Source organism: Callorhinchus milii, unplaced genomic scaffold (genome assembly GCF_018977255.1).
Source record: "Callorhinchus milii isolate IMCB2004 unplaced genomic scaffold, IMCB_Cmil_1.0 Scaffold7, whole genome shotgun sequence".
NCBI lineage: Eukaryota > Metazoa > Chordata > Chondrichthyes > Chimaeriformes > Callorhinchidae > Callorhinchus > Callorhinchus milii.
Window position 1 is genome coordinate 13,737,996 of NW_024704748.1, and position 13,242 is coordinate 13,751,237.

Below are 13,242 nucleotides of genomic sequence, written 5' to 3' on the forward strand. Positions count from 1 at the left end.
TCCTTGCCTGGCATGAACCACCTATATGGTTGGGAACTCAGAAATGTGTGCTTAATACTATTTTCTGTCGCAGCTGATGCTCCAGTATGCTGTTCGATCATGTAAAGCCCTGAATGTTCAATAATATTTTTAAATTTGCAGTCAATTCAAATCAGCTCACAAGAGGTGTCCACTTACATGACTCTTGTTTGTTTATCAGGTATTTTACTCTTTCCTTCTATGTTTGTTGTTCAGACAAAATCTCCAAAGTTTCATTTAACTCATTTTCAATTCTATGCAGAATTGTATTCTTTCATAATTTGAATTATAACTTCAGTGGAAAATTCATCTCTTCTGGCAGTGCAGTTTCTGTTCAGACAGAAATCTGCTCAATACGAATAGAGTAAAATATACAATCCTCCAGATGGCTGAGTGAATTCCCCACAGATTGATCAGATCCATCTCCCAAATCGGGCTTCACATTATCTTAAGTCGTCCACACTAAGATGCAGAATTGAGTATTTGCCGTCTCCAGATGGACGATGAGGCAAGATTCTGCAAACTATTTTCTTGCAATTTGTAAAGAAGGATAACCTACATTAAATAACTATAAAAATAGATCATTAAATAACTATATCGATTTTGTTTCATAAATAATTTGTGTTTAGCACACTAGGATAAGTACAGTCCTACTCCACACATCTTGAACCCGTTTATGTCAACATCCTGCTTATATCGACAAAAAAAGTGAAATCCCAATCCCTTCCCTGCACATTAACACTGAGAACTTACCATTTGCGTCAACGTCGAGATAAACTCTGGCACACTTACATCGACAAATTGTTTAGGTTCTTAAATGTTATTATTGTCGACAGTATACTGTATAATAGTCGTAAAATGACTAGTTTTACTTGCATAACTTTTTGTAAATAAAGTAGCAAAATGACATGTAAATTAATGAATTTTAATTAAATGTATGGCTATTTAAATAAATCAGTGTAAGTATATGGTACCGAAATTTTAATCATAGAGTATCTATTGTACCCTTGTGACCACCTATGTCGACAAAACTTGAATGGTCCCTGACTTGTCGACATAAGTGGATAGGATAATATAACTATTTAGTTGCAGTGAAGGATATAATTGTTGCCAGAATTGAATGTTTTTCTCAAATTACACAGCCTTTTTTTGTGGATTTAATCTAGAAGGCTCTGATATTAAATTTCATAGGTAATACATACCATATAAGTGATCCAAAGTTTTTGCTCCAAACATAAGCCTCCAAATTTGACAAGAAAATGCTGGCAGATATCTTCCAGCCTGCCATTCAAGTTCCAGTCACAACATTTAACACTTGCACTTTTTTCTTATGGAAAAAAACTTTATTGGGTAACTTAAATAAGCCTTGTCAAGCTCTGATGTTACCATCTGAAGCTTCAAAGACAAATAACTTCCTACATTTACATGAGACTCATTCCAAGTGGCAGCTGGTCTGAGCATTTGCTCTTAAATCAACAAACTGCCATTTAAAGAATTACTTTACATTCGATATTTATTACTCTGTAAAAAGTACATTTGATTTTTTTATCATTCTTAATTTATATACATCACCTTTATTATTTGTTTACCACACCTGGATTCTTATTGGGTCGTACTAACAATATGGTAGAACAGTTCATGAGACTCCTTCACCATAGATATATATTTACTAGGCTGTTGATATTTTGCACACATTACCATTAAATTCAAACCTAGGCAACTGAAATGTACAAAATCCGGAGCGAAAAAAACAATGCAATGACTTTAAATATAGGATCTATCTATTGGTCTCAAATTCAATAGTGATTTGGTTGTTAGGCTCACCAAATAATTGTTCTAATAATAATAGAGCTTTGGGGTTTTCATGCCTTTTCACTTTCACCTATGCCTGGCTACGACATCTAACTCTACTTGCCAGCATGTGAAGTTAAGGTGTCAGGAATGTTTATGTAGCACACACATTTCTAATTGACTTCAAAAGACTGGATCTGGCCAAAATGTTGAGACTGGCAATTTTGAATAAATTTTGAATTGGTCATTTAAATTTTAATAAATGCACCAGTGCAGTGTGCTTTGGCCAAAATTTTACACAGCATGCAGTGTGGACGTTCAATAGAGTTGTGTATAATTTGAGGCAAATGATTTCAAAGTGAAATTTGTCAGTATCGATGGAAAAATAGGAAACTAGCATCTGTTGAGATGTGAGGGGAAAAAAATGTCAAGCTTTGTGAAAATAAGTAAAATGAACATTGCTTCACATGCCATTATGAAAAGTGGCTTTCAAAGGTTAGTGTAAACTGAATTTCATCCCTGTACAGCACATCCATGTTTGCATGCACATGGACTTAATATGTCATTACCTTAATACCTAGGTAATGATCTTTCAATGATCCCACCCTGTCATTTTATATTTATAATTTGGTGGCTATGCAATTTTGCAGGACCACAAGAAAGTTTCTGCAATCCTGGCCTTTGAGATTTACCAGAGTAATTCTATCATGAAACCTGTAATTGCCATATCTCATTTTCAGGAAGCTATCAATGGATGTTTCAGTAACAACTACATACAAGTAGAAAAATAATCATATACAGTAGTACATCAAATAAGAGTTCAGCTAGAGTTTTTAAAGTGATTTTTTACAAGCCAATTGAAAGCTTGGATAATATGCACCTTTGATTTGAATGTGTTATCAGTCCTGTGACTCACTCTTACAGAACTATTATTCTACACAGACAGCCAGAAACAATGAATGGTGTGCCCACTTGAGTTTGTAAAAAAAATTAAAGCAATGAATTTCACTAGACAAAGTTTATATTCGTCTCTTAAATAAGGTCAAAATTACTTAGCTGTTAAAACAGAAAATTCACTCTGGTTAAAAAATAAAAATATACTCAAGCAAATTATTACTTAATAGCTCACAGCACAATTTGCATTTCAGAAGATTTCTTATAACCTGAAGCCAATGTAATATATATATCAAACAATATCACACAGGTACCAGTATGTCCTAGCTATCCTTCAATTCATGACCAAAATATATTAAGGACACATGAAAATATGGGCTTGTTCAAAATTGGGAAAACTCATGCAGTATTCTTTGTTTAAATTTGTGAGTGCATATTTAAATCTCGAATATATACAGCACACCAAGCTGGTAGAAAATGAAGGAAGGTGGGCTGTAAAACAAAACTGTGCAGAGGGAGACTCGGAAGAATACACCAACCAGATGACTAGGCATGTGAAAATCATAGACCATTTGAACTATATGGGAAAATGACTGGTGTAACTAGCTTCCTCTCCATGCTAGATCTAGTTCACCTGAGAAGCAGTGGAAGAGTTAGCGGGCCGAGGCGTGGACAATAAAGGGACAGGAGAAGTAGCTTCAATTAGAGCTGGATTAAGTATTATGGGTAAAGGCATTGGTGGAACGCCAACCTGTAATGAAGAAGTAAGAGGCTGTAGAATTAATGGGGACTGAGAGACTGACTGATTCATGTCAGGTATTACGCTCATCTTCACTGGTGTAGAGATGGGAGTTGCTGCTGGAGTTATGTTCGTAGTTCCTCGAACTGGCACATTTTCAGCATCTGAGGAGACAATAGGAGCAAAGGGAAGAAAAATCCCTCAGTAAGTTCAGGCATTATTCAAGTTATATTTTCGGAAGATTCTATATACTCAGAATACCTTTTAACAATACATTTTACTGGGCTAATTTAAAAATAAAAATAGCAAAAACACACTTTGAAAGAATAATAATTCAATTTACTAGAACTATTATTTGGTGAGTCGAACAACCAAACCACTATTGAAAGAATTAAAGGGGAAATTAAGAGGAATTAAAGAAAAACTTTCAAACACAGGGTTGTTTAAACATGGAATGCTTCCTACAATCTGACCGATGACAAAATCATTGTTATTACTTCCCAGTACTTTGCAATAGCAAGTGCATCTTAACTACTATAAATGTCATATATAGTCACGATAAAGTGACTGCTTGGTGCTATGGACAGCAATGCACTTTGAAGTGCTCAGAATAAGACTGGATAACTGCCAATCCTCAGCTCAGCAGCCTCTTAGTCATGTGCTGAGTTTAGGAAGTGGGCAACAGAACATCTCCCATCATGCACATAAATGCATATATTCATTTTAAAAATTCAAAATGCATATTTATTTTTTGCAGAAACGTCTACCTTTGAAGGCAAAAATATAGAATTTCAGATTGTAACATCATTCAACCACGTTTGTTATCAAGATGGCTAACAATTATAATTCAATACCAAAGTTTACAGTGATATAGAGTTAACTATGATTTGCTAGGCCCATGTTAATAAAGCACTCACCATTGGCACTGGCCTCCTTGGAGTGTTCTTGCCCAGTTGTGAGACTGGATGCGTTTGTTTCACCTGAGATTGAAAAGATAGTTGCTTGTGCATTGCTCACAGATTGCACTGGATTTGGAGTAGGTGGTTCCACTGCTGCACTGGGAACAGGGTCTATCAAAAAAAAATCTTTTTTACCTCTTTCAAAAAAAATCTTCAAAAGTTTTTTGTTCAAAAATAATCCGAAAGTGAAACTATTGTTGGCATGGGATTAGTTTTGTCACATAACAAGGGCAAATGGTGACTGAAACACATTGTTAAACTGTGCAAAATTATACATCTTTATTGAATAAACAAGATCTCTATAACATTAATATTATGTATGATGAGTAGCACTGTAATATACAAATACTGAAGTTGCATTGTGTGAGTATACAATATTGCTCTTTCAGTGACAGAATACACAATTGTTAATCAGGCTGTTTACCAGTTAAATCTTGAGAAGTTATGAGGCACCCTCCTGATATGAAAGGTGTATATTGGTGAAGCACTGACAAAGGTGTAAGTTAAGTTTCAGCTTGGCTCAGTTACAAGCATTCCCACTTGAGTCAGAAATTTTTGGGTTCAAGTGCCACGCCAGGTCTTTGAACAAATAGTCTAGGCTGATCTTCCAGTCACTGGACTATTCACAGTGAAATCCTATGAACTTTGAGATGTTTCAACCACACAATTGGGCACTATATCAAATGTGCAATGGATGATAATTATTTTCATTATCCTGCGAAAAGCTTCGAGACATCTCAATAACAAAATAAAATGCTATATCAAACACAAGGATAATTATCGTGGGGGAGAGATAAGTGGGCCCTCCTTCGAGCTGAACAGGATCTGTATTGCAGTGCAATTGCGATGACACTCAAGCAAATTGGGGCTTTGTCCTTATTGACACAGCAAAAGATGGAACATAACAATAAGAATAACTGATTCCAGATTTTTTTTCAGTGTTTTGAAGTGAGACTTGTGTACAGTCTGAATGTGTCAGAATTCTCAGGTATATAAATATGCAACACCAATCACTAAAGGGAAGAAGCTGTTCACCTTGAATTACTGCTTGTTTGAAGAGTTCATCTTTCAGACGAGGCAGGAAACAATCTATTCTTTCCCATGTGATCTCCCACAGCTGTGAATAACCCGTCCTAGAATCAGCACAATGGAAAATGCCAGCTGTATCCATAACCAATAGCATATTCTTCAGTGATTCTGGAATTGCTTCTAACTGAACATGGAACAAAAAGACATTATTAGTGTATCATGATGAGTTAAACTACACCGTAAAGTGTCAGGACTGTTTTGTGGGCAAAATGCGGCAGTCAATTGCGCACAGCAGTTTCCTACAGTCAGTTGTGGATTGAGTGACCACATAATTATTATTATGTTTTGAAGGGATTATTATCCCCGGAAAGCAATCCGCAAATCGACTAACAAGTGGGTTCTTACTTACTGCTAGGCAAACAGAGGCGCGTGTGAGGAGTAAGGAAACTTGCCTAAGGTTCTATCCCGCCTGGGAATCGAACCCAGGCTCTCTTGCTTTTGTGTTTGCGTTTGAGAGTGAGTGAGTGTATGTCCGTCTGTGTTTTAATGCAATATGCCATATTATTATGTTATCACCGATTCTTCAACTTCACACAAACTGGGATGGAAACATGAAAACTGGGAGATTCCTTTACTACCCCTCCCCCATTTAAATTTCTGTGAAGGTCATTTTCAAACGTACTAATGTGAATGTAAAATCATTTCAATACAGATTGAAAACTGCCACTTCATACCAGTAAGTCACTGGATCCTGCATGCATGTACTTGTCCATGAAATCCAGGATTGTTAACCACAAAGCAGCGAATGTTGGCAGAGACAACAATGGCGACAAGTGTTGAAGGAATACCTTGAGGCAAAAAAANTTCAAACATTTGCAACACGAAGCCCATACATATACAATCAAAAGACATTATTGGTTACTATTAATTCATATACAACAACAACAAGATTCCATTTATAGAGCGCCTTTTACGTCGGGAGGACGTCCCAAGGCGCTGGACAGTTGGGTCAGGACCCGAGCAGGGGGGAAATGGTCAGGGTGAGGCGAGGGAAGGGAGGGAGCGAGGAGGGGGTAGAGAGTCGAGAGGGGAGCTTAAGGCACGGTCAAAGGGAAAGATCTTGCGACCAGCCTTGAAGGAGGAAAGGGAGGAAGCAAGGCGAAGGCACTGGGGGATGGAGTTCCAGAGCCTTGGGGCTGAGAGGCTGAAGGCCCGGCCACCGATGGTAGGGCGGTTGGGGCGGGGGATGTGGAGCAGACCTGAGCCAGAGGAACGGAGGGTACGGGCAGGTAAGTAATATACTTACTGCAATATACTTATTGCAAAAACCACAGCTCAGTGACACATATATTACCACCTCAGGGGCACTGCTTTGGTGGTATTATTTTGGCATTTCTATTTTAACTCATCATAAAATATCTGTATAAACCAAAGTGAAAGGGATTCCCACTGGCTTTTGTGTTTTCTTTATAACCTGGGAATTGGTGTCCCAGAAAAATATGGCCTTTACACTGTTTATGGTTACCTGGTATGTGGAGATAACTCCTTAATCCTCCTACTCTTCTCTCTTCCCCCCTTCCCCACACCCATCAATACAAAGAAGCAAATGATGCTTTAAAGCTGGCTAAAACATACTTTGCAGAGTAGTGTTGAAGCTCGCATTCTGGTCTCTTCCATTCCTCCAACATCAGCTGGGCTGATGTTTTCTAACAGCTTGGTCAGCAGTGGAAACAATACCTGTGTGAGCAACATAAAATAAAATTAATTTAACAAAATAAAATATTAACAATATTTCAAGTTCATCTCAGTGACAGAAAATAAAACTATATTGGGGGAAAAATGTTTTGTGTTTGCACCCAAGAAAATTAAACATATTTCCACAAAACAAGCAAAAAAGATAAATTTTACATGATTACAACGACATTTATATTGTGCCTTTCACATCACGAGGATTGTTCGAAGGCATTATAATTTTTATAGTGCAGAAGCACTAATTCTGAAGGAAAATACAAGCAGAATTAGGGGATCAAGCGTATTTTTTTTCTCTCTGCCATGAAGTCTTCGGGAACTCATTAATTCCATTTAAACTCTTTCTTTCTATAGTTAAATATCGTTACTTACCAAGCATCCATCTCCCTCCCTCCCTCTCGTGAATACCTCAATGGACTATATCCATGGTTTTCTGACACAATCCATTCCGTATTCTTATGAATATTTTTGTGGATTCACCTTTGATTGGCATAGCTTTAATTTTATAGCTAAGTCCTCTCGTTCTGTATTCCCCAACTACAGGGAATAGTTGTCCTTATTTATTTTGTTAATATCCTTCATTATTTGGAACACTTCTGGTTTCATCATCTCCTGAACTCAAGTGAATATAACCAATTTACTCAGGTTCTCATCATTTTCTTCAGTGGGTTTACAATATTGAATTATGATGGCCACAATGCACACAAAGGACAATATTGACTCAGGGCCATTTCTGAAGTTGGAGAGGCCTTTGTGTAGCCATACCAGTATTTCAAATACACTGATACGTTATTGAACACATCAGTTTTATGGTCTTACGGTCAAATCTTTGTGACAGTAATAGCATTTCAGGTCATTTGATTGCTTCAGAGTCAACTACATTGTATTTGATATACAATAGTTTCTAAATTGCATTAATAACCGATTATTCTTACAGCAAGTAAGCTGGTATGTACTTCAGATTACTCCCATACACATTTGAGCAACATATTACACAAGACCCCTATTACAGAAAGCCTATTACAGAAAGCCTTTGGAAGAGGTGTGGGAAGGATTCACCTGCCAGCTTCTCAGCTATGGAATTCTGTGTAGCAAGTGAATATCTGAAAGGACATGAACTAAACAATGTAAGAAAAATAGTTTGGTAAAGAATATTTTAATGGACAAAGTTACGCAACTTTGGGAAACAGACAATTGTGACTTTCCAAATGTTGTTGATGGCACATTCAATTTACATTTAAAGGGGCATCAAAATGAAGAATAAAGCTAAAACTCCTTGATGGTTTTTTAAAAAAATCATACCTTGTTAAAGCAGGACTCCCATTCTAAAGCATCAAGTGTTTGCAGATCATGTACTAATAGAGCCCTTTGTAGATAGGTGAGTGCTTGCATCCTAACTTGACGTCTAGCATCACAGCAAAGCCAAGCAATACCTGGAAAGATAGAGAACAAGTAGGATGTACACCTCAAAGATGTATATTTGAAAGAGAGTACTTCTGAAAGAAGCTTTCCAGGTTATATGGATTCTATGGCAACACACATAGACCGTATTGCTCTACAGACCTTTCCACAGCTTCTTATCCGTGATATTCATTGTACTAGATTATCAATATAAGGCAAGATAAATGAGTCTTTTTTTCTAATGCAGAGCTAACTATATAAATTCAACACACATTGGTCTAGAGAATCAATATTCATCCAACAGGCTTGGCAGAATCGTGTAGCTCATTTCAGATCATCCCTTATTATCCTTAAAATGTGAATTTGTCAATCATTGAAATATTCAACTGTCGTAAATTGTACATACTGTATATCTGGAAAACACATATTGCAGCACAATACTACAGCAACTCAAGTGTGGAAACTGGTTTGAATTACAAAAGTGTGGTTAAAATTTATATTCTCTATAATTGCTAATCATTGTAGAAGTAACTGAAGTAATGGCACATAATATCATCCTCCGGGGCATTGGAGTTCTTTTCTAACAGCTCTTGATATGTAGTCTTATCATTTTTTTCATTCAGAATAAAAATAGAATTTTGGTGTAGCACATTCAGAAAGATATTTGAGTTGCATTATATTGAAGAATGTAAGAGAAGAATGCAGCTAACATAAGTACACTTATAAAATCTGGAAAATAACAGAATACTATCACTAATGTGTACCTAATTTACATACCACCAAAATATAGACTTTAAGGAATGTTAGCATTTGAATATCACAAATGCCTGAATCGTAACAGTAGGGAAAAAAAACAAAGTGAATGTCAGATTTCATAGACAACATGATTCCACATATTAAATGTTTCCACAAATGCTTCAAGTCTGAAACAGCATGTTACACAGATTACCTTGCAACAAAGGACACCAGCAGTTTGACCACAAAGTACGAGCATCTGCTACTATTTTCTTTTCTGAGGCCTCCAGGTGGCGCTGTTCTTCAGCCCATGAGTTGTAAATACTGGCAGCTCGAGTGTGTAGTGTATGCATCAAATCGAGAAGCTATGAAACAAGAAAGTATGGAATAAGAAAAGTTCATTCAACCCACAAAGCTTCCTCCATTGATGATGCAATGTGCACCTTATCGAGGAATCATTTCCACCTACTCCATCTCCTGGATGAAAGTTCTGCTCAGATATTCCTTGATGCCCAAAAGTAATCAAAGAAAAGATACAGTATATTCATGCATCACCACTATACCACCCTGGCCTCCGTCCTGCCATAGATGCCCGTCCTCTGAGAGGACAGAAACAGTTGTGAGCCTGCAGTATTGAGACGTCCTGCTGACGTGATTAAAAGGGGCTCTACCAAATGTAAGGATTAATATTTTTTCTCCATCTCTAAATCCATCAATACTCTTCCTAAGTATATATATATATATATCCTTTTTTTAAGGAATGAATTGGATTCAAAATATCTACTATTAATAAATTCTTTATTTAAACTAGCTCTGCTTGATACTGATTAATTTTAAACCAACTCCCTCTAATTTTTATCTCATAGTGAATGTTAAATAGCCTGCTTATATCGATATCATTCATGCCTCACATTCATCCGTTTTTTAAAATTAAAAAGTAGCTCATCTCTGAGCCAACTCCCTTTACAGCTGAGGCCCAAATGACAGAATCATCTTTTTGCTCTTATTTATTAATGGCCCTTCTCAAGCAAGTCAATGTCCTTGGGCAGATCAGGTGCCCAAAACTGCACTAATATTTAAGTGAGTACCAAACAGTGTAGTTACCAAATAAACTTTAAGTTACAGATAAAAACAAAACCTAAACTATAATTTTATATTTTAAATATTTACCTGTATGACAGATATAACATCAGCTCATATAAATACACGTATTTACAGCACTGATTAAAGCTTCCCACCGCATCTTCTAATGTCCCTTTTAAACTATGTAGCAAATCCAACAAAAACCACAGCCAGGGGCAAAGCAACACAGGAAATGTCACTATATTAAAATGTTTCCGAAACACAGCATTATAGCAATGTCAAGCAGAACTAGTCACAATGGGCCAAATGGCCTTCTTCTGTGCTGTATATTTCTAGTCCCTCTAACCTACTCATAAGGTTTGTTTGATTATCTCTAAATCTAGTAACACTGAAGTCGTGCAGTTGACGGAAACTTGTCCGATTCCTTCTTGAAACACACCACAGTACTGTCATTTATCGTTCCACCAACTATCCTGATCATTGTTGCACTTTTAAGAGAACAAGGCTGTGAACTATCGGTAGAACACCACTTACACTTAAAAGTTCTGTGATAGCTATGAATGGATTATTGTGTTTACAAACTCATCTAACTTTACAGAAACAATCATGCAGTAGTTTTTAAACAGAAAACAGACCAAGAGAAGGATCAGAAATCTAAACAAGTAAATGGAAAAGCACTAGTAAATTATAGACATATAAATGTGGGTTCTGGATGTGAATCTACATAAAGCTTAAAAAGTCAAAACAGAACATCTGATTGCATCAAAATATCAACACCCTGCGGGCATAAACAAATAATGTGTATGGCAAAAATGGAATTGTATGAATCAGCTTTGTGTCTGCAATTTCCCACAAACTGAAATTCTAATCTCAGCTAGACTGTTAGGGGTGAAACATTTCCTGCATGGGGTAAGGAAATTGAAAACGTATGTGAAAAACAATTCACATTCCACTAGGTCACGATCACATGTCTCCCAATATCAAGTTACAGAAAGGTGCAACTTGGGGGGAAAAAAATCAAATCCATTCAACTCATGAGGTTAAAAAGTGATAGTATACCTTTAGTGAGAACAAGAAGTGTGAATGCTGATAAAAAGCATTGAGAACAGGAATGGGAAAGGGTTTCTATACTTACGTCCTGACTAACCTGTAATGACACAGTATGGTAACTTGCTGGGACACTTTCATCCTCCTCATCATCACTATGTGACCTTGATGGACGGTGACTAAAGGTCTTTGACCGCTTCATGGAATTATCCTTGTCTTTTTGCTTCTTCTTCAGTCGGTTAGGTTTATCAAATTTATACATTTTAGACTTTTTTTCATGCGATTTGTACCCTACAAGTTGGACCAAACCAATAACACATTACATAAATGCCTACACAGATTCCAATACCATTTCAGAGAAGAAAAACAAAAACAGATGAGCATATTGGATTTACTGAATGATATTTTGAAACTGTAAAAGCACATTTCTAAATCACGTAGCACATTATTACTAAACGTTTACTAATATTAGTTATATTTTACTTAGTAATCACAAACGTAGCTTTGTAATAATAGTTTTAGGGGAGATTTTAAAAAAAACATCTTTTACAAACTTACCCCCATTCAGATTTGCCTCTACAAAGATGCGAATAGTTTTTACACACAGTTCAAAGTTTTCCGGTGTCACATGGGCTGCATCACGAACAATAAAAGAGAGTGATTCCACACATTTGATGAGTGACTTGGTATCATGCGAACCCAATTCTTGTCCCAGAGTTAGGCTGTACTGATTGACTAAGAGAGAAGGGCCCTGCTTGGTATCTTGACCAGGTTTATTTATTTCCAAGTCATCTTTTCCTACCTGCAAACAACAAAAGCAACTGCTGCTTACTAACTATAAGCAACACGATTCACTTTAAAACCGTTGAATAAACACATTATAAAATCCTTGATAAAAAACCCCTGATGCAAATAAATATGCACAAATGTGGCTGAGAAAAAAAGGGGGTAGAGAGAAGAAATATTTTTACATAGAAGGTGGTGTCTTTGGAATGCCTTATCACAAATGCAATTCAAAATGGGTCTTTAAATATTCAAGAAAATTTTAAAAATACTTGATGAAAATAATACTAAGGACTAAAAGGAAAGAGCAGGGGAAGGGAGCTAGAGTATTTAACTCTGATGGATTGCTAACACCAAGCAGAGATATAAAAAGGTATAGGACTGTTATCAGCAGTTCACAAAACTGACAGGGATAGCCAAAAGGCACCATTCTGCTCTGTCAGTTTCATGCGGGAAATCATACAGGAATCTGTTTTCCTTGAAAACATCTAAAAGTGCATAAAAGTATGCTAAAAAAAGTAATAAAAGCTTATGTGCAGTTAACTTAAATTGTTAACACTGATTTACAGCTGACTGGTAAGTTACTTATGGGTTGGTAAAATCTCAACTTTTTGAAATGAACTTGTAAAACAGATGTAAAAGTCCATAAACAGCTAGCAACACATTATGAAGTTACAAGGATCCAAAAAGAATCTGCTCACATCAGCAGTGTCTGCCAAGACACAGAGCTAAAAGTCTCCAAATGAGGTTTAAATCTACAACCTAGGGTAGGACTGCTACCAATTGAGCCAATAATCTCATCTAACACTCAAAACTCTCAGCGTAATCGAGCTTTTCGCCTTTTATCACAAACATTGCCTTTTTAAACTGTACTTATGATTCAGTACCCACAGATAATAGCAGTTACTTGTTACCAATCTTGCAGTGTTTGTCTAATTTATGTCAGTCGATGATGAACAGTACTGATAACAGAAGAATCAGTATTCAATAACATCGATAACATAAAACAAAAAA

The 13,242-nt window shown here is 36.4% G+C and overlaps 1 protein-coding gene across 1 annotated transcript in view; it reads right to left on the reverse strand.

Annotated features, from left to right (window-relative positions):
* Positions 1-1,339: 1,339 nt before the first annotated feature.
* gbf1 (golgi brefeldin A resistant guanine nucleotide exchange factor 1) overlaps positions 1,340-13,242 on the reverse strand; it is a 113,353-nt gene continuing 101,450 nt past the window's right edge. Inside the window, exons 32-40 of the mRNA XM_042337122.1 lie at positions 12,004-12,247; positions 11,546-11,736; positions 9,530-9,680; positions 8,482-8,612; positions 7,066-7,167; positions 6,165-6,278; positions 5,437-5,614; positions 4,360-4,512; positions 1,340-3,606 (exon numbers count right to left, since the gene is read on the reverse strand). Of these exons, the coding sequence (XP_042193056.1) occupies positions 3,329-3,606; positions 4,360-4,512; positions 5,437-5,614; positions 6,165-6,278; positions 7,066-7,167; positions 8,482-8,612; positions 9,530-9,680; positions 11,546-11,736; positions 12,004-12,247 (1,542 nt within the window). The 3' untranslated portion in view covers positions 1,340-3,328. The remainder of the gene's footprint in view (positions 3,607-4,359; positions 4,513-5,436; positions 5,615-6,164; positions 6,279-7,065; positions 7,168-8,481; positions 8,613-9,529; positions 9,681-11,545; positions 11,737-12,003; positions 12,248-13,242) is intronic.